The sequence below is a fragment of the Colius striatus genome, chromosome 1, assembly GCF_028858725.1.
Source record: "Colius striatus isolate bColStr4 chromosome 1, bColStr4.1.hap1, whole genome shotgun sequence".
NCBI classification, from domain to species: domain Eukaryota; kingdom Metazoa; phylum Chordata; class Aves; order Coliiformes; family Coliidae; genus Colius; species Colius striatus.
In genome coordinates this window covers 18,349,228-18,368,630 of record NC_084759.1, presented here as the reverse complement: position 1 = coordinate 18,368,630, position 19,403 = coordinate 18,349,228, and the positions used below count along the sequence as shown (strand labels likewise).

The 19,403-nt window shown below is 37.9% G+C and overlaps 1 protein-coding gene across 2 annotated transcripts in view; it reads left to right on the top strand.

The window, feature by feature from the left end:
• The window catches only part of MICU2 (mitochondrial calcium uptake 2), a 143,528-nt gene that overhangs the window by 84,006 nt on the left and 40,119 nt on the right, over positions 1 to 19,403 (top strand). For both annotated transcript variants that reach the window (XM_061992652.1, XM_061992646.1), the window contains exons 3-5: positions 15,411 to 15,442; positions 15,557 to 15,632; positions 18,774 to 18,821. In XM_061992652.1, coding sequence (XP_061848636.1) covers positions 15,411 to 15,442; positions 15,557 to 15,632; positions 18,774 to 18,821 — 156 coding nt within the window. The remainder of the gene's footprint in view (positions 1 to 15,410; positions 15,443 to 15,556; positions 15,633 to 18,773; positions 18,822 to 19,403) is intronic.

The following is a 19,403-nucleotide window of genomic DNA, read 5'->3' as shown; positions in this document are numbered from 1 at the left end:
CCTCTGATAATGCCAGAACTACTAAGATGGTGGAGTCTTGGTGCTTGCTCTGGCAAGCGCTAAGTCAGTCACGTATCCTGACAGAGAAACTGCTAGTTCCAGAAAACAGGTGACTTTTGTCTAATTTTGTTCCTCTACAAATCTTTTTTCATTTAGTTTTTGGGTTTTTTTCTGGGGTAGAGGAAGTGTCTGCTAACAGAGCAGATTATTTTTATAGGGAATAACAAAATTAGTCAGTTTATCTCATATGGATAGACATCTGCATTTCCATTGGGACTGTATTTATTTACTGTGTCTGACAACTTCTGAATAGTCACCCACACCCTGACAATTATTTCTTCTCTATGGATTTTTTGGTGGTAGAGAATGCAAGAGCTCACTGTGACAGCTCTGTTTTGCTGTCACTTTCTTGGGAGAAAATATAAAATCTGATGTTCAAAAATTTCATTTATTCCCCTGTCTTTGTTCAAATTGGCAAAAGATAACAACTATTTAGCAGAAAGGAACAATCTTTTCTGTGATGCATATGGTGTTAAAGGCAGTTTCTGCCGTTGAAAAAGTAAAACTGGCTTTTAAACCAATATGGTCAATTTATAAGTACAGTGGGCAACATAAAATGAATTTACTTTTTCACTAAAAGAAAGAATTCTATTGTTTGCTTTTCATTTGCATCCACTTTGAGAACTGTAAAAAGCCTAATTTAAAATTGGATTACAATTTCTGTTCAATCTCTTTCCTCTGCAGCTAAAATAAATGCCCCTTTCAGGAGGACAATCCCTGTTCTTTAAGTCCACTGTTGCTGTAAGGGAGAAAAGGATTGTCCATTGTATTGTCATACCGTTGTAGGAACACTTGTATTTATTACCACAGCTCACCTAAGTTAACCTGCAGCATCTTGTAATTTGTTTTTGAGGATTTTGAGGGTGACATGGGATGGCCTAGGAATTTATTTTAGCATTTAATGGCTAGGTATGTAAAAATTCGTCATATATATTCCAAACTAGCAATTTAAATCTTAAAATACAGGCCATTTAAAAATTCTTCCTGATCAGTTTAAAATCATGTGTAACCACTGCTTATGTTGGAAAATGGTGACACAGCATCTTCTCTATTGCTTTAAAAGTCTTCTGATATCCCACCTAAAACTAATCACTGTCTGCCTAAACCCACTTACTCTTGTGCCAACATCTCCCATTACTTAAAATAGGGTTTTTTCTCTTAACTCTTAACCTCATAATGCGTTATAGATAATTATATTACCATACAGTGCTGGTCTTGTTAGGTTAAGCAAACTCAAGCTTATTTTTATCTTCTCTGGCTGGGTGAGTCCATCCATTCCACAGTTTCATGTAGGTAGATTTATTCCATGCTTTTTATTTGTTTATATAAAGCCAACTTTATTCCCTGGCTCACAGCACAATCTGCTAGCAATCACCATGGCCCAAGGAATGGAACAAGGGTTGAACTCAGGAACTTTTAAAATGGATCCTGTTTCTGAAACATCTGATTGTCAAACTGCAGCTTCAGTTGAGGAGAAAAGTGGTACAAAGCAATGCTCACTAGAGCAAAAAACTTAAACTGATTTAGTCTGTACTTTACTCACAGTTGCTACGTGCAGAAGAGCATCCAGCAACATAAGTGCTTTGGCCCTCATTTGTAGCTCCATGTGTCTGCTAAGCAGAGGGTAGTGCAGTAGAGCAAATTAGTTTCTCTGTTCTTATGTGAAGAAAGTTTTAGTGTAATCACGATGTCGTGATTAAGGCAAAGAGGGGGAGATCTGGCAAAGAACATCCTCTTGGAGGTTAAAGGGGAGCAATTAGTTTTTTCAAAGAATCTGAGTATGGCGGGAAAGAGACAATGCAAGGATAATTAGAGACCATGGACACAGGCTCAGTTGCTGAAGGCTGCTACAAATTAAATGAGATGTTAGTGGGCACTTTGATATAAAGTGTATTTGTGCTTTTAGATTTCTCTCCTCCATTGTCTTTACTGAACTGATATTTCTATTCTGTTTCTGTTTGGATGGACTTAATGAGTGTTTCCTCTGATGCTTAATAAGATGAAAATTCTTTATAAAATCTAGATATAAAATTAAAGCCAGGGTACAGCCAAATATCTTTTTGAGGTTTGATTCTTCAGATGATTTGAATTTAGAGGAGAAAGCTTTTTTTCCCTTGAGAAAATAACACAATTCTAGAAAATAATAACTTTTTCTTTCCTTTTTTTGAAGAGATTATTGATCTTCTTTGTCAAGGGTTTGGGTTTTTTTTTCTGCCAAACTTTTTTTCTTTAGAATGTGAGGAGTTTGAAATCACAGGGTCTTTGCTTCTCTTACTCTCCAAAGTTCACCCTGTAGAGCACAGAAAGTGTTCTTGTTGCATGAGACTTTCTCTTCTGCTAATAGAAAAGTCTGATGGACATCACGTTAGTAATTTATTATTAAAATAACTACTGGCAGCATTTTTTTTTTCTAACTTGCAAATTAACCAAGTTGTTTTGGCCACTGCAATAAGGCACAATTAACAACTAGTTTTAAAATTTTCTATCATTTCTTGTTACTTTAGTTCTCTCTGATCTTGTAGGAGAGATCTCAGACTTTTCATGATCTTACTCCTCTTGGTTACCACCTTGTCTTCTGAACAAAGACGTTTCAAATTAAGTCTACGTAACTTTATTCTGGTACTCTCGGAAAACTTGCTCACACTGTTACTCACAGAAAACTAGATTGCTCCAGTAGTCTTCTTTTTTTTTTTTTTTTTGAAGCAAAAACAGGGTAAACCTTTCTTACAGGAGGATTCTGTTATCACTTACCTTTGGAGCCCCTGCTGTAGGAAAACTTCCCAAACATCTGTTAATTGCTATGTGGCAGATGTTAGTGAATATATAAACAAGTCCGGCTCATCAGGGGCTGTTACTGGATTGCTCAGAGATTCAGTATGTGCTAATAACAGAATGAGCTAATCTTAGAAGTAGAAAGAAACTCCTGGCTAATTTAAAGGCAAAAACAAGAATGACATGGACCATCAACTGGAAGAAGGCAAATCAGACACTGAAAGGAACTCTGATTAAGCATGAGAAGGAAGAACTAAAGGAAAGTTAGGGACTGCAATAATGCCTGAACCTCAAGAGTTATGGAAATAAGGAAGTAGAGCTGCACAGGAGCAGTAAAATGCCCAAAAGCAGTAGGCAGTCTTCTGTTGGAAAATTCCTAAACATGATCATTAGAATGTGCTTATATTCTCACAGTGGCAACTGGAAAAAGTAATGTCATCACTGGGGTCATCTACATTTAAATGGCCTTCCTAACATTTTCATGTAAGGTTGCACTTCAGAGCCTTATAAAGGGAAAAGATCCCTTCTGGAAATTCTGACATGACAGGATCAACTCTGAATAGCAATTCCCTTTATCACTAGTCACCTCGGTAATCTCTAGGAATCTAAAATATCTGAAGTGCTACAGTACTGCACCTATGCCAAAAGTCTCTTCCCCTAAAATAGCCCTTTTATTATTTTTTTTTTTCCCTTGTGCTGACTCACTAATCAGAAATGGGAATGAGTTGCAATTATTACAATTCTACTGAAAAATAAAGTAGTGCATTAGATTCTACTAGAACAGACATCCAGTAATTCAGTTCGTACATTTAATAAACCTTATTGCAAAATTAGTATGTTTCTTTGGTGACTGTTTATTCACCCTTTTCTTTCAATGGATGACGTCAGGAGATTTTGAGAGGATGAGAAACAGGTGGATAATATCATCAACTGTTAAATAGAATTATCTTGAGTAAAACTATAGAATATTAGCAAGTGGATCCAAAACAATCTTGTGCATTTCCTTTTTTTTGAGATTTGTCTTGTGTTCTTGAAGTTCCATTCACCTGCATTCAAAAATAATGGCAATTAATTTAGAAAAGCGTTTCCAAGTTTCTAGCAAAGAGGACAATTTCATCCCTTTTTGTCCTCTTACACAAACATACTTCTTGTTTCTTCAGAAAAAGGCTTCTGGAAAGCAGAGGTGAATAGGAGCTAGAGCTGTAAGTAGCCCAGGTCACTGAGCCTGTTAAGAAACTGAACGTGGTGTTTACTTAATCCTTTCATTCCTAAGCAGAATTTGTATTGGTTATAATTTACATACTAACAGTTCAGTGAACTCAACTGCAATATCTATCTAGTCACTGTAAGTTGTGAATGGAGATTATGTTCTGAAAGATAATCATATTAAGGTTCTGAGTTTTTTTGGTATTTACTGTGTTCTGGACAGCAAGACAAAGGGTCCCAGGCCTTGAGCTTAAACACAGAGCTCTCATTAATGAAATTGCTGACATAGAATTGCTTACTTTAAATAAAATGCCCAAATTCACTGTTAAATCCCATACTTTATATTCTCAGGTCTTGACAAATAAGCAAAAATGCTGTCTCTTCCCTCACAGATGATTGGTGAGAATTGAAGCCAGGATACTGTCTTCAACTGCATAGGAATGTCATTGCCTTTGATATAAGCAAGGGAGAAAAATCCTCCATATGAAACCTACTGACTATTGCTTGTCTTCGGTGTTAGTGTAGGTTACAAAAGCACCTGAACTGATATTTTCCTATTGCAAAGTTGGTCAGGTAACTATATTAGATTAAAAAGATGTATTCATAGTCCTTTGAGAAACAAGCATATTCAAAGTGCAACTGGATGTGGTTTTGGGCAATCTTCCCTGACTGACCTTATATTGAGTTTTTGCATTTGTCACCATGAAAAGATAACAACATTCTAATTACCATGATGATCTCCAGAGCTCTCAACCTCAGCTATTCTGTGAATAAGGCAATTTCTTTTAACCACGGAGGAGCCCCACTTTATGGGTCTTCCCACAAGCTTCTCTGAAACTCCTGCTACCATCTTTCACAATCACTAAAAAGGTGCCATTCGTGTTATATTCCCTAGAATTGTTACTACTTGGAAGGAAATAGAACAATGAGACATTAGAAAGCATGTTTTAGTCTGTAAAGGATGTAGGGCAGCCCTGAAGAAGTCGACTTCTAGACATTTGATGGAAGGACAAGGCACTAGGAGAATGAAATGGGAGCGGTGATTAGCACCGTCATTAGAATAGTGCAGCAGTAGACATCAGACACGCTGCTGGTGAGATTTCTGGATTTCACAATAGCAGTGCAGAAGGACATCAGCCATCTCACTTTTTCTCTTCCAAAGGTCTGACTAGGGGTTGCTGGGATATGATGAACGGAAGTTTCCCAAACTGATACTTTTAGCAAAATTCCATTGTACTTTTCCAATCAGCTGTCACCTCTTGGAACATTTTTTTTGTAATATTTCTAAGAACTTTTACTGCGTGTTGCTGCAGTGGAAGCAAATTAATCTTTAAAAGAAAAACAGAGTTTTTACAAAAAAGAAAGCATTAATGATGTAAATAATGTTGGTATGTGATAGGGTGAAACAGGAAAAAAAGTGAGCTGGATATATAAACTGGATCCAAATAGCTTTTTGTATTTACAGGACTCTTGAGAACCCACTCAATTTATGTGAAATGTCAGTGCTCCCAGTTACTTACCCACTGCAGTAATTTAAATTGGCTTGATGCACTAATATGTCAGCTATTTAGTGCTCGGACACAAGTGCTATAAATGCACTATATCTGAACAGAATTGTGGTAACAGCACATAATTTTTCATGCTGATACCATGAATAACTTAATTTTTTTTTTTCACAAAATCTTTCCAATTTTACTTTTTATATTACATTGTTACTGGTTTTTTATTCTGTTCCACTAGGAAGAAGTAATATCAACAGTACCATGAAGTTTATTCATGGATAAGTAAGCTTTAAAAAAGCAAACTATTTAATTTAAAAAGCAGTTCAATTAATGTCAGTATTGTCTTTTAAACCCCAAACTACAGTTTAGTATTAGTACTGTCTTTTGAATGTGAGAACGTGTATTTGTGTGTACGTAAACTGATGAGATCATGCATGAGCAAAGGTCTGTTGGGAGCAATAGTAGGTGACCCACATGGTCCTTACTAGCCTTGTTATCTGCAATTTTTTCATGTTGGAGTGTTTGTTATATACCAAACGATAATAAATAAACCATGGAGTTACTTAGAATTTGTCACAGTTTGATATGATTTGCAGTTCTTGCTTAGGGGATAAGTTGCACCAAAACAGGAAGGTGAAAAAGATCATTCTATCCAACAGATGCCCTCTTTTTCCCTGTTCTGGAGTTAGTAAGGTAGCTTTGAGGTAGTGGTAAATTCATACACAAAGGATGAATTCTTCACCTCACACCTTAGTTATGTTTGCCAGCAAGTCAATCCGATTCATGATAATTAACAGTCTGTAATATCCTCATGCTTTGCCTTTAACTGTGTTATGGTTTTGGTATTTTGTAAGATGTATATGCAAAGCAATGGTTTGTCATGGTAGGGAAGATCAGATAGATGGAAAAATAAAAATTTTAAAAGAAGTTACTGAGATGTGATAGGAATAGTTACTGCAGTGGTGATGGTGCCTTTATATTGAGCACATAAGCTTAAATCAAGTCTTACATAGTGACGTAAGAATCAATTTCCTGGTGATGTTGACCTTTTCTTCCTTCATTTTGATTGTGAGACAATTAATTTGCACACATTTTCATTCTGAGTCCAAAGTAATGTCTGCGTACAATTAAGACGCAATTTGCTCAAGTTGTGCATGCAGTTAGATTTTTAACTGTGTCATTTCATTATTGTTGTTCTTATCCTGGTTTATTTGTTCTTCCAATTTCTGTTACATTTATCTTCTCTAGCCATAGATTACAGAGCCCTAAGGCCAGGGATCATGATTTCTAACACTATTTAGTAGATGAACAGAATTAAACCTCTAGACCTACAAGGCTATCATAATAGTTTATCTTCATGTGATTAGTACCTTAACCTACCATGCTCTCTGGCACTGTAGGATTAAAAAAAATAGTCTTTGTTAGCAGTAGGAGATGACAAATATAAACCAGAGTGAAGCTACAGGAGTCATCTCTTCTTTACTTCAGAGTAGGATCAAAGTTCTTAATTGAAGTTTTGAATTGAGTCTTCTTGAAAGATTAGTCTAGCTTATGCTGGTTTCTTAGCTAGATGAGACTGACTAGCGTCTGAAGCCTAATACTGTGATTTTTTTTCTTGAGTTGAGGCTCTGCCTGCCTGCTCTTTGTGGAAGGTCCATGGTTTCATGCAGATTCAGGCAATGCCATCCATCCCAAAAGTCTGAACTGCATAATGTTCTCTGTAGGGTTGGCAAGAGTAATTCTCCACCCTTCTGGTCTCAGAAATATGTATTATATCAATAGAGTTTATTCCAGGTAACCTTAATTGTTCTTTATAACACTTTATTTTTCCAATTAGGCAGCCACACTGCCTCTTGAACTGTAGTACCCCATGCCCTTGTATCTGATTAAGTTCTCAGTCAAAGAGAATACATGCCTTTAGCACTGCTAACATCTAGCTGATCCATAGCTTGGAAAAAAACAATTACAGATATAACAAACAGAAAAAGCAGTCATGATGTGAGTTATCTGGTTGTGTGCAGAAGGATCCATCTACTCGGTTTAGAGACATAAAAGCTGAATATCGGGTCAGATCGAGTGATTGCAGCATCTTTTTAAAGTTAATGGAATACATCCAAGGCCTCTATTAGACACCTATCTCAACGTGGAATAAATTGCTCTTTTACCATGTCTGTTTCTTTCCCATGACCATAAAGAGAGCCTGGAGTCATTAGTCAGGATGAGGTTTGTAGATAGAGATAGTGTCTTTTATTAGACCAGCCGCTGTACATTGGAAAAATTAGACAAGCTTTTGGGCATATGAGCTCTTCTTCAGATCTGAAATAGGAGCAGCAGATTTCAAAGTTAATTATAAACCCTTTCCAATGTGTGTCCATAACACCATCATAGTTACAGCAAGGGATCATAGAGATCACTAACAGATTTAGGCATCTAATTTTTAGACATCTAAATGAAGCCAGAGGAACTGAGCTTATTTGGGAGTTTGAGGATTTGCATTTCGCGTGACACGTTTTTTTTGCTGGATGCTCCCTCCAGTTGTGAGTTGAGGACCAACCCAGAGGGCTGGCAGCCTCTCCTCCTGGGAAGATGCTCATCTGTGATTGCATTCTCTGCTTGGCTTCTTGGATCTTGTGTGTTATACATAAAGTCATGTCGTGTTCTTTCTGCAGCCAAGGGCAGCTGTTACATCTCTGTTAGGCTTTTTTGGTGTTTTGGAAGAAATCACTTTCTATGTGCCATGTATTGTTGCAGTGCAAGTCTCGTTGTAAGCTTGGAAGTTTGAACCCATTCTCAGCTTTTCGTTTTTGGATATGTTATCAGAGAGCCATCTGGAAGCAAGTCATGTTCCCTGGATAATACCTAAGGAGAAGCTGTTCCCCTGTTCTCTCTGCTATTCCTACAGGCTGCTGCTGCAGTCCCAGTGAGGACTGAGCTACTCACGCACTCTGTAGTGAGTGCCACAAAATCTGCTTTTACCCTGATGCTTGTGGTTATTTTGGAAGTTCTGGCCACTGATGACTCAGTGCCACGGTTTCTTTAACAGGTTTTGAAAAATGGCTTATCTTAATTTTTCAATCTGTTTCAGTTTCCTAAAAGACAGTGTCATCCTTTGATGTTTTCTCCCTCCATCAGCATCCCACCCTTTTTACCTCAGGCTGCCTTACTCACAGAGAAACCTTCTGATATTGACTGGCTCTGATGCAACTGCTCTTCTGAAATGGAGATTTGCCAGCACTGGCCTCAGCCCAGCACTGTATATTTCTTCTTTCCTCAGAGGAACGATTGCTCTAAATAAAGGAGGGCAGATGCAAAGCTTGTTTTGTAAAGCATATCAGAAGCTTCTATTATTGCAAATTGCCTTTTCCACTGGGCATACATGGATCTTAATTCAGGTGGTTCAAATCACTAATTTGTGTGATGTAAATGACTTTTATCAATTATCTTTCAATGGAGTTTTGTAAAAGCTTTTGAGCTTAAGTGGTTTCTTAATTCATTTGAATAGCACACTCATTTGTTATTCATGTGTTTATTGGTTTGCCAGGAGCTGTCACAGAAATCTAACCATTTGGTTTTCATGCTTTCAAAAAGCCTTAATTTATTTTTTTGCTATTCTCAATTTATCTCCTGTATCACTACATTTTCAAAAGGACTCCTTAAAGAACTAATTAATAGCTTGAACTTTTGACCTTTACGTTATTGATTTCATTAGCAGTAAGTACTTTATAAATGCATAGCAGAGCTTTAAAGAGCTGAGAGCCTAAATAAGGCAGGGAAACAAAGGACACCTTATTGAGATAAGGTACTTGTCCAGTACTTCTCAAAAAAATCTGAGAGAAAGAGCTGGGAATAACATACAAGCTATTGAATTTCAATCATTTTCTATTTTAGGCTAATTTAAACAAAAATTTTAACAGAATCTCCCCAAGGAATTCAGCACACAGGATCCTTATCTAACCCAGCTCACCAGGGCGTGGGGGGGGAGGATTCTGAGTTGTGCTATGTGAAAGCTGGCAGCCAGCTTAAACAGAGAAATACGGATTCTTGTTCCCATGGCAGTCAGGGCTCTGATGCAAAGGCCACAACATGAGCCGAGCACAGCGGTTTTGGTTTTTAGAACACCTTGATCCTCAGATTACAACTGTGCTGAAATCTCATCCAGCTTAAAAGGTTTGTTTCACTCATCATTTTATGGAATCAAAGTATGTTTGAATTATTACATATTTAATGCTATTCTCATCTTAATTTTTCATGAAAAAACAAATGGTTTCCCACTACTTCAATGTGACTTTGAATGTGCCAAGCTTCAGCAAGGATGGGCGTGTTTGCCATCTAAGACTAACAAACTGGGAGCACAATTTCTTCATTTTTTTTTTTTAAACTTGTTTATCATCGTGTCTGTTGGAAATGGAGCTAGAAAGAAATGCTGGTCAGACACTCTCAGTGACTTTGCTCATAAAACAAACAGGAGTTTGTTGTTCTCCTAAAAAATACCAGTTTTGTACTATTCTCACTTGAATTTAAGGCTGTGGAGAAAGATTGATTCAAAAAATAATTCTAATTTCCCCATTACAGAAATAGAGCAATCTTGCAGACATGTAAAATTATGTTTTCATGCAGATGGTAGTAACTTCTCTGATTTTGCTTTGGCATTTGATTATTGTTGTTACAATGGTTGACCTTACTGATTTTCTTCATTCTTTGGCTCAAAATGTCTTTTTTCAGATCTAAGCCTTTACTTAGCTGTACAGGTGTAAATGGGTGTTACCAAGTGCAAGTGGGTACTGGTTTAATTCAGCCCCTTGCTAATAATATTAGTCCTAACCTTGATGTCAAGTCCATGCTGTGTCTCAGTGTAAAAAACTTATAAATGATGGAAACACTTCATAGGATCATAGAATGGTAGGGATTGGAAGGGACCTTTAGAGATCATCTAGTCCGGCCCCCCTTCAGAAGCAGGGTCATCTAGATCAGGTCGCATAGGAACATGTCCAGGTGGGTCTTGAAGACCTCCAAGGAAGGAGACTCCACACTCTCCCTGGGCAGCCTGTGCCAGGGCTCCCTCACCTGAACAGTGAAATAGTTTTTTCTTATATTTAAGTGGAACTTTTTGTGTTCCAGCTTCATCCCATTCCCCCTTGTCCTGTTGCTAGCTACTATGGAAAAAAGGGATGTCCAAACCTCCTGACACCCACCCCTTAGATATTTATAAATGTTAATAAGATCTCCCCTCAATCTCCTCCAGACTAAACAGCCCCAGTTCCCGCAGCCTTTCCTCATATGAAAGATAAAAGATAAAACCACTTCTATTGTAAGAAATGTATGTGACAAAATACCCAGGCTTACTGAGGGCAAATTGAGGCTGACTTAGCCACTCTGGGCAGTGTTCTGTTAATTACAGTTGTCAGATAACTTTGGCTAACATTTGTATGCTTCTAAGTACACCTGGTATTCATTCAACTTAAAAAGCTTTTGTCCATGAAAGGTGTGGCTGTACTTCATTGTTGTTTCATGGATCCGCTATAGATGGTGAATATTAGACGTTAGCACCTGTAAAATATGGAGAGACCCTGGAAAATACTTACAGTCCTTAAAGCCACAATTCCATCACAGTCTTGGCAGGTCTGGAGAAAACAAACAAACAAAAACCCCAAAGAGTTTATTTTCTTCTCATTCATTGAAGTTCAAAATAGTAAAAATTCTAAGTTTCTGTTTCTGATACCAAAGTATGACTGTTTTAACTACAAACAAGTTTTCTAATATGTCATTAATTTACCTAATAGTAAGAATCTATCAAGGTAAGAGAATAAAGCTACAGAAAAGTGCATCATACAGATCTTTAACTTATTAGATTAAATAGTTGCTAATAATTATAGCCATTACCTGCATTCCTCAGAGATAGAATTAGATCCTGATATGTAGTCATGTGTCAGCAATGGCAGCACCAAGATTGAACTGATAGGAAGAAGAGGGTTTTTTCAGTGTCCAAACTGGCTAAGAAAAGTGTTCATTCCTTTGCAGTGCGTTTTCTGCAAAGCTGAGTTAATCTTCTTTTCCTAATTATTGTAGACAAGGCCTTAAAAGACCTGGTTCCTCAGAGGACTGCACATTTGATATGGTAGTGTGCAATATTAACAGACCTTTCCTTGTTGGTGTTTAAAGGGCTCTTATTGTTAGGAAGTGAATAAATGGAAAGAATAAGTAGCAAGAGCTAAATTAGTATTCAAGGAGAACTATGAGTGCTACAATAAAAGTAGCTAATGTTTCCAAGTGAAAACTGAGATTTGCGTCTTCATGGATGACTTTTTTATGGTGGTGGTGCCAATAAACTATAACTGTATTTAATTCTTAGAAAATATTCAAATAATTACTGGAGGAAACACATTCTACAGTTTAAGTTGTTACATTGTTATAAGTTTGTATTCTAATACTTTACACAAACGGCAATACAAAAAAATAACATTAGTGTCCCAAAGGTCAGGTTTTTTCAAGGCCAGCCCATCGGTATACATGCTTCCTGACAGATATCTGTAGACCATTTTCATTTGATTATTATCTTTTGATTTTGAAGCCCATTTGAGCAGAGTACCATTAGAAAGGCTCCACTTTTATTACCATGCTGTATTTTCCATTTAGAAAAGTAGGAATTACTTTATCTATCTCCGAATCTGTCCCTTTTCCTCCATCCTGTTTTCCTTTTTTACTGTGGCAGCTGGGCCTTGTGCAGTCAGCTGTGGCGGGTACTGACTCTCACCCACTTCGTGCTGCCCCTCACCACATCCTGGGGTGATGTGACTGTCCTCCTGCCACTCAGCAAAGGCTTCCTCTCCTTCGCTACCACTTCACCCATGCCAAGATTTCCTAGTCAAGGGTAGCATGAGCACCTCTGTATCATTGTTACTGTCGTTTCTGAAGGAGGTTGATTGGCACATTGACATCTTAAATGTCCTCTGAAGGGTGGCCATAGCTGAATGCAAGAGGGCAGATGTTGATGGCTGCCACAGCCATTTGTATGAGCTCTGGACAGTTGCAGCTGTGACTGCTGGCTAGTGAAAAGAGTCCATAAAGCTAACACATATTTTCCTTCCCTTTCTTACTTTTTATCATGGTAGAGTAATTCTCATTGAGGATCTGTTCCCCAAAACTTAGTAGCTGAAGTGATTCTGAGTTACTGTACTGAATACAACGTAAAAGGGCTCCTCAGCTTAAGAGGGACAAAGAACTTCTAGAGAGAGTCCAGTGTAGGGCCACCAAGATGATCAGGGGACTGGAACATCTTTCATACGAGGAAAGGCTGCAGGAACTGGGCCTGTTTAGTCTGGAGAAGAGGAGATTGAGGGGAGATCTTATTAACATTTATAAATATCTAAGGGGTGGGTGTCAGGAGGTTGGGACATCCCTTTTTTCTATAGTAGCTAGCAACAGGACAAGGGGGAATGGGATGAAGCTGGAACACGAAAAGTTCCACTTAAACATAAGAAAAAACTATTTCACCATGAGAGTGACGGAGCAGTGGCACAGGCTGCCCAGAGGGGTTGTGGAGTCTCCTTCCTTGGAGGTCTTCAAGACCCACCTGGACATGTTCCTATGTGACCTGATCTAGGTGAACCTGCTTCTGCAGGGCAGTTGGACTAGATGATCTCTAAAGGTCCCTTCCAACCCCTACCATTCTATGATTCTATGAAATACGAATTTAACCAAGTATAGAAGCTCACAAATTTGGCTAACTAGTGTTTCAGCTGTAGCTCCCAGTACTTTCTGCTCACCTTGCATCAATTATTCATGCTTTTGCTGTTCCAGCTCACAGAGTTCAACTTTTCTCCCCTCATCATCCTCCTGGATGCTAGCAAAACACTACTGCCCAGTACACTACTGTGGTGGCAGTTACTGTTCCAAAATCAATGTTCCTCAGACCACCGGGAGAAAAAAATGAATGGGGCTGCTGGCTTCAAAACAGACAACTATGGAGAGCACTTAGACTGAAAATCAGTTTTGTCTTTCAGATACTGTTTTTTGCAGACCTACAGCCTGTCTCATTGCCTCTTGTAAAGCCTCTCGCCTCTCCCATAGCTGAAAGAGATGCTGTAGTTTAATTCCACATTGAAATATGCTGTACGAAGCAGGTGACATTTTTCAAGCTGAGAAGTGAATCACTTAATTTGCTAAATAGCTGTTCATTAAAGTGCTCTGCAGCAGTGAACAGTGTTGAACTGTCATGTTACATCATACTGCTCAGGATTCAGCCTGCTGGATATGGGGATTTTTACTTGCTCTCCCAGACTGTTACTAGTCTGACTTATTTGATCTCAAATGAGGTAGAGTAGAGGATTTCATACTTTGTTTGAGCTAGAAGGTATCTGTCTGTGTAGCTTTATATATGTGTGTAAATATATGTACATGCTCTTCACAAAAATGTATTCATCCACAGTAACAGGTGGTAGTGGCAACACCTGTTGCTGGGGTCACTCAACACTCCAGTATTAAAACCCTAATTTTAGTTGCTTATAACTTTTGTCAAACTTAAACATTTGGGTTGCAATGTTATGTGCCAGGTGTCCTGCCTTAGGCTGATTTGAGGGAGGTGGGGTGGGGAGAGGAATTTATCAGCAAAACTGTTACTGCCAGTTCAGGGAGGAGAGGCCAGAGCACTGGTTTGCCTGCACTGGAAAAATGAGCTATTGCTGCCTGAGATGTTCCAGCCGCTTCCTTCATCCAAAGCCAGAAGTTGCCAGTGGAGACCTCTGTAGCCGCACATGTCTTTTGCCAGCGTTATAGAAATTCACTGTTCTAGTGAGAATGCTCTTCTGTCTGGCTAAATTATGGGCCTGTGAGAATATTTGGTGCAAGTTTGTTGAGAGCTGCCCACAAGGCTACCTCTGCCATGTCCATGAAGAGTGGTATACTGATAACTTCAGCTGCAAGATGCCCATGAAGCAGCAGAGTAAATCTTGGAGTATGAGCATGGAGCAAAGCAGGCTGCTATACCCACAGAGCATCATTGTTCCTCAGATCAAGTACAGCATAAATAAATAGGAAGGAATGGCTGGCTGGTATCCAGAGGAGTTGGTGGTGGAGGAAAGGACCAGTGGTCTGAGAGCGGTAAGAGTGAAGGACACAGGGTTTTAAGAACTGTATGAGGAGAAATGCTGAGAAGACAGACCAGTGTGATAGGGCAGATAGACCGAGAAGGGATGGAGCACAGCTCTTGCCAGTCCATGACCACAGGATTCCAGTGGTCACTGCCTAACATTCCACTGAAATTACATTGCACCTCCTCAAACAGGTGATTTACAAGCCATACTGCTGCAACTGCTTCCCCTTGTCCAGGGTGTAGACATGAGCCTAGTAATAAACAAGAGTTTGTATTTCACCCAATGCTATTTCAGGAGGCAGAGTTGTTCAATTTACTTCTGTTTGATAGAAAACCTTGATATTTTCATTCTTTTTCTGTTTTTTAAGTATTTCTTAGCTTTTGCACACTCAGCTTGCACTTGAAGTGTTATTATGTGTATATGCAAATACCTTTGTAACTATTACAGTTGTTTCTTACTTTATAATCTTGCTTTGTAATCTGTACTGCATTTGCAGCTCATAGTATGCAAAATCACATTAGTAAGTCAGTCGTAGATACCAAAGTGGTCTGTGGTTTCATCTGGGTTGCAAGAACATTTGAACAGACTGCTCATGTTATTTTAAAATGTTGTTCTTTCTTGATTGTTGTGGTAATTAGAAACAAACTGCCTGCTGCAAAATATTCTGTTTCATATTACTTAGGTTTTGCCATAAAAATCTGAAGAAATGCCACAGAACTTGATCAAAGTTTAAAGTCAGTTTGATATTGAATGATGATGACTTTTTTTTCTTTTATTATAGGTAAAGTCTCAGCCAAGAAACTGACAGAAAAGGTAAGCAAAATGTTCTTTTCCTTCTTCGAAAGAACTTGCATTCTTTCTGTTGCTCCACCAAATAGACTTCCCTTTCAAAACTGGCTTTATATTTTCTTGTTCATGTCTTTAAAGGAGATAGATGCTGCACTGCTATATGTTGCCAAAGCAAAACCAGGACCGACCTTTTTTAGAGAGCTTGGTGATAAAGGTAACAAGCACTTTTCCTACTGAAAAATACATCTTGTTTTTGTCTCATTATATGGTATGAATTGAATGTATTTTTAAGGAAGGTTTCATGGATTTTACTTCATCCCCATGTAGCCTGCAGCTGCTTCCTTGGCAAATCTCTCAGTTACGCAAGAGAAAGTAAAGAGGGAGGGCTGGGAATTGAAAGCCCTCTGAGGTGCAGGAGATGTGAAAGAAATTACAAAACCCACTTGGAGAAGAGAAAGGGGATAAAGAGATGATTTCGGCACAAAATGGACCTTTAAGATTTGTTAATAAGCTGCTGTTTCACTGTATAACTTAAAATGTATGTCAGTTAAGAATAAAAACAGTATTTTTAATCTAGTTATGTAAAGTAGCATAACAGATTCCAAGAGCAATTGAACCTCACAGTGGCCCTTCACAGCATCAATGTGTTTGGGTTTCTTTTCAGACAGCATTTCCACCTTGTTTCAGCCTACATAAAGAGAAAATTGAGAGCTGTCATATATTTTGTATAACAACAGGGAATTAAAAAACACTAAATAAGCACATCATTAGCATAATTTAATTGAAGGAAGAAAACAAACAAGAGGATCAAGGAAATCAAATGGATGAGTAATTAACCATTTCACCAGTAACAAAGACTGAAATTTCCAAACTAATGAGAGTGACAGTGTCTATTCACAAACTTTCTGTAAAGTAGAATTCAGCCTGAGTCCCTTGTCCAGTGAATGTTTCTGGAAAATAAAGCTGGCTTTGCATTGCTGCAGTTCCTTGGCAGGCAGGAGCCACTCTGTCTCCGTGCACAGCAGATCTCTGGGCATAGCTGGCAGCTTGTGCCAAGAGAGCAGCCCTCCATCTCATCCTGCAGCATTTTGCCAGCCCTTTGGCCTCAAGGCCTCTTCTGCCTGTGGTTCATTTCTTGCATCCTTGTGCAGATGTGAAGGAGTCTTCATGTGGATGCCTTGCTTGTCAGTCCACACCTGCAAGCCCCAGCAGCTCTGAATATCTCTGAACAAGTTGAACATTTTTTCCCTCTCCTAGGGAAGTCTGGATTTTGTATTGAATAGTCATTCCCTGCCTTTTCAAGTTACTGATCACCATGTGCTTTCCTAGGATTGAGTTTAAAGGACTCACAGTCTTTAATTCTTGGATATTCTTTCTCTACCTTGCTTTTTTGGAGTCTTTCTTTTTTCTAGGGATTGACACCACAAATCCCCACTCTGCCTGTGGAAAACAGGAATCCATCAAAGTGGATCCATCAAAGAAAGTGAAAGTGCAGCAAATGAGGTCTGCCTCCTTTCATTGCACCTCTCCCAGCTGACTGCTTGGAGATAATAATTATTATTATATTTTTAAAACATTAAATATTTGTGTGTTAAATACTGCTTTTATGAGTACCAGAACCATGAATCTACACCTGTTCCACGGTTTAACTGAGATTATTTTTAACTACCTTCCAATTGTTATTTAAGTATCAAGTGGAGAGAGCTGTCATCAGTCCAGTTTGTAAAACGTAACGCTAGGGAATTCTGCCTTCTAGTGGGCAGTTTTAAAACTCGTATCGTATTTTGTGGGTATTCAGCAATAGGAATATTGTACTGTCAGCATTTTTTAGAAAGTTTAAGGATAGAGATTTCCAGGGAGGGATAGGGAAGGATAATTTAGTGTTAGAAAATGACAGTGTTTTGCCAATGTGAACTGTAAATACTTGGCTGCAAGTATGCTGAGTCATTCAGCAGTATGTGAAGCTTTTATCTTTTACATTTTGGTTGGACATGAATATAATTTCTATGGGTTGGTTTTTTGGTTTGGGGTTTTTTTGCATTGCATCATTTAATTTGAGTAACTTTGTAATAACTACTGTAATAGCTACTGTACTGCTTACAAAAATATTTAATTTATGGATAAGGTAAGCTGACCATTTACTACAGATAAATTACTTTTATTAATATAGTACTTTTTATATAAATGAGCTCACAAGTTACAAAAAGGTACCTCAAATTATTTTAGTTAATCAGTCTGCCAGAAAATGTCAGATAGGCTGTGGAATTGCTTTATGAGACAGGTTTTAAGGAATAGTCACATTTTTCTACATCTCTTTACCTTTTTACCTATTGTACTGTAATCACTTTTCAATCAGTTTATGGTGATGAAAACAGAGTCTGTGTCTCATCCCTACCATTTTTCACAAGGCATCTCTTTCCAGACCTCTGCAGTTCAAGTGAATAGAGCCATCATGCTTCTGCCTTCAGCCAATAAGCAGGGGAATAACTTCCTTATTTTAAGCAGCTTCAGCGTTATACAATGTTTAGTTCACAAGTTAAAAGTAGCTTAGTTATTTGGAAAAGTGATTTATAAAAAGCGCTTTACATTTTTTTCTCCAAACATTATTGCAGGGCAGATGGTTCAGATTCTGTTGTTTAACCACCCTTGCTCTGCCTTCTCTATCTTTAGCTCTTACACTCTATTTTGACGCTATCACATCTTGGTGTTTGTTCAGGCTTTTCATTTAAGGCGGTATTTCAAAGGAAAACACTGGAATTTTCCTTCAAAAGGGGGAAAATACTTTCACCTTGTAGAAAGGACAAGTTCCTATTTAAAAAAAAAAAAAAAGGAAAAAAGAAGCCTCCTCTTGGCACAAGGCCCAGCAGTACTATCAGCACAATCTAGCAGCTTGGCAGCTTTGTGTGTTGCCATGTTTCCCTTGAGAATTAGAGGAAAGCTATTTTCTGCATTCATGAGCCTGCCAAAGGATGGAGGACTTTGATCCTTCAGGGTAACGTTAGAGTAGTTCTCCTCCCAGGTACTAAATGTGACAAAGCACATTTAATTTATTTGCCTTTTCTATAAACATTGAACATTTTCAGCGATAATCCAAAGATTTAGTATAGACCTTTCATTAATACAAAATATAAACCTTGCTTCCTTGATTAGATGTGAACATTGATGGGTCTCTGGATAGGGAATTTTACCTTCAGAGCACTAAACATTTTATTAAATAATAATGTAGCTTACCTCATTAACCTATTTAATACAATATTAAACTATATTTTTTTTTCTGTTTGTACTATTTGATGTCTCAAGTCTTGCCGTAAGTTTGGGGGCTTTTGCAAGTCATTTTTTAACTCTTTTATTTCAGGGTTGATATCTTATGCAGAGTACCTATTTTTGCTGACTATCCTTACGAGTAAGTATTACATATTTAAAATATATATGCATAAACATGCTGCTACCAACAGCTTTCTAGGAACATTTTTTTGGTATTTTTTAACTTTTAGGTTTCTACATTACAGTAAAATGTAAAGAACAATTGTATATAAGGCATTAATATAAATGGATGTAACTTTTAATTGCTACTTATTTCCACAGTGTCATCATTGGTCTATAGCTGTACTTCAAAAATTATGATAATCCCTGCACCAATGGATCAGAAAAGTCTTTCAAGAGACTTTGGCAAAGGGGAGACATTGGTTACAGGACTGCATAATAAGGGGAAGAAGAACAGTAGGAGAAGATCAATAATTTTCCTTCTGAATAGTAGTTTTAGTAATTTTGGACAATGAGACATTAACATTATACCTCATGGAATGGTGTAAAAAGTTGTTGTGGTGTCTGAAAAATTGTTGTCTCTTATTCATGTGTTCAGATATACAATGTATGATATGCATAAAGAGCAGAATTCTGCAGTGTCTTTTTATTTGAATTTTAACCTTTTTTTCCCCCTCTGTTCCTTTTGACTTTATTTCCTCCAAGTATTTTGCATGTATTT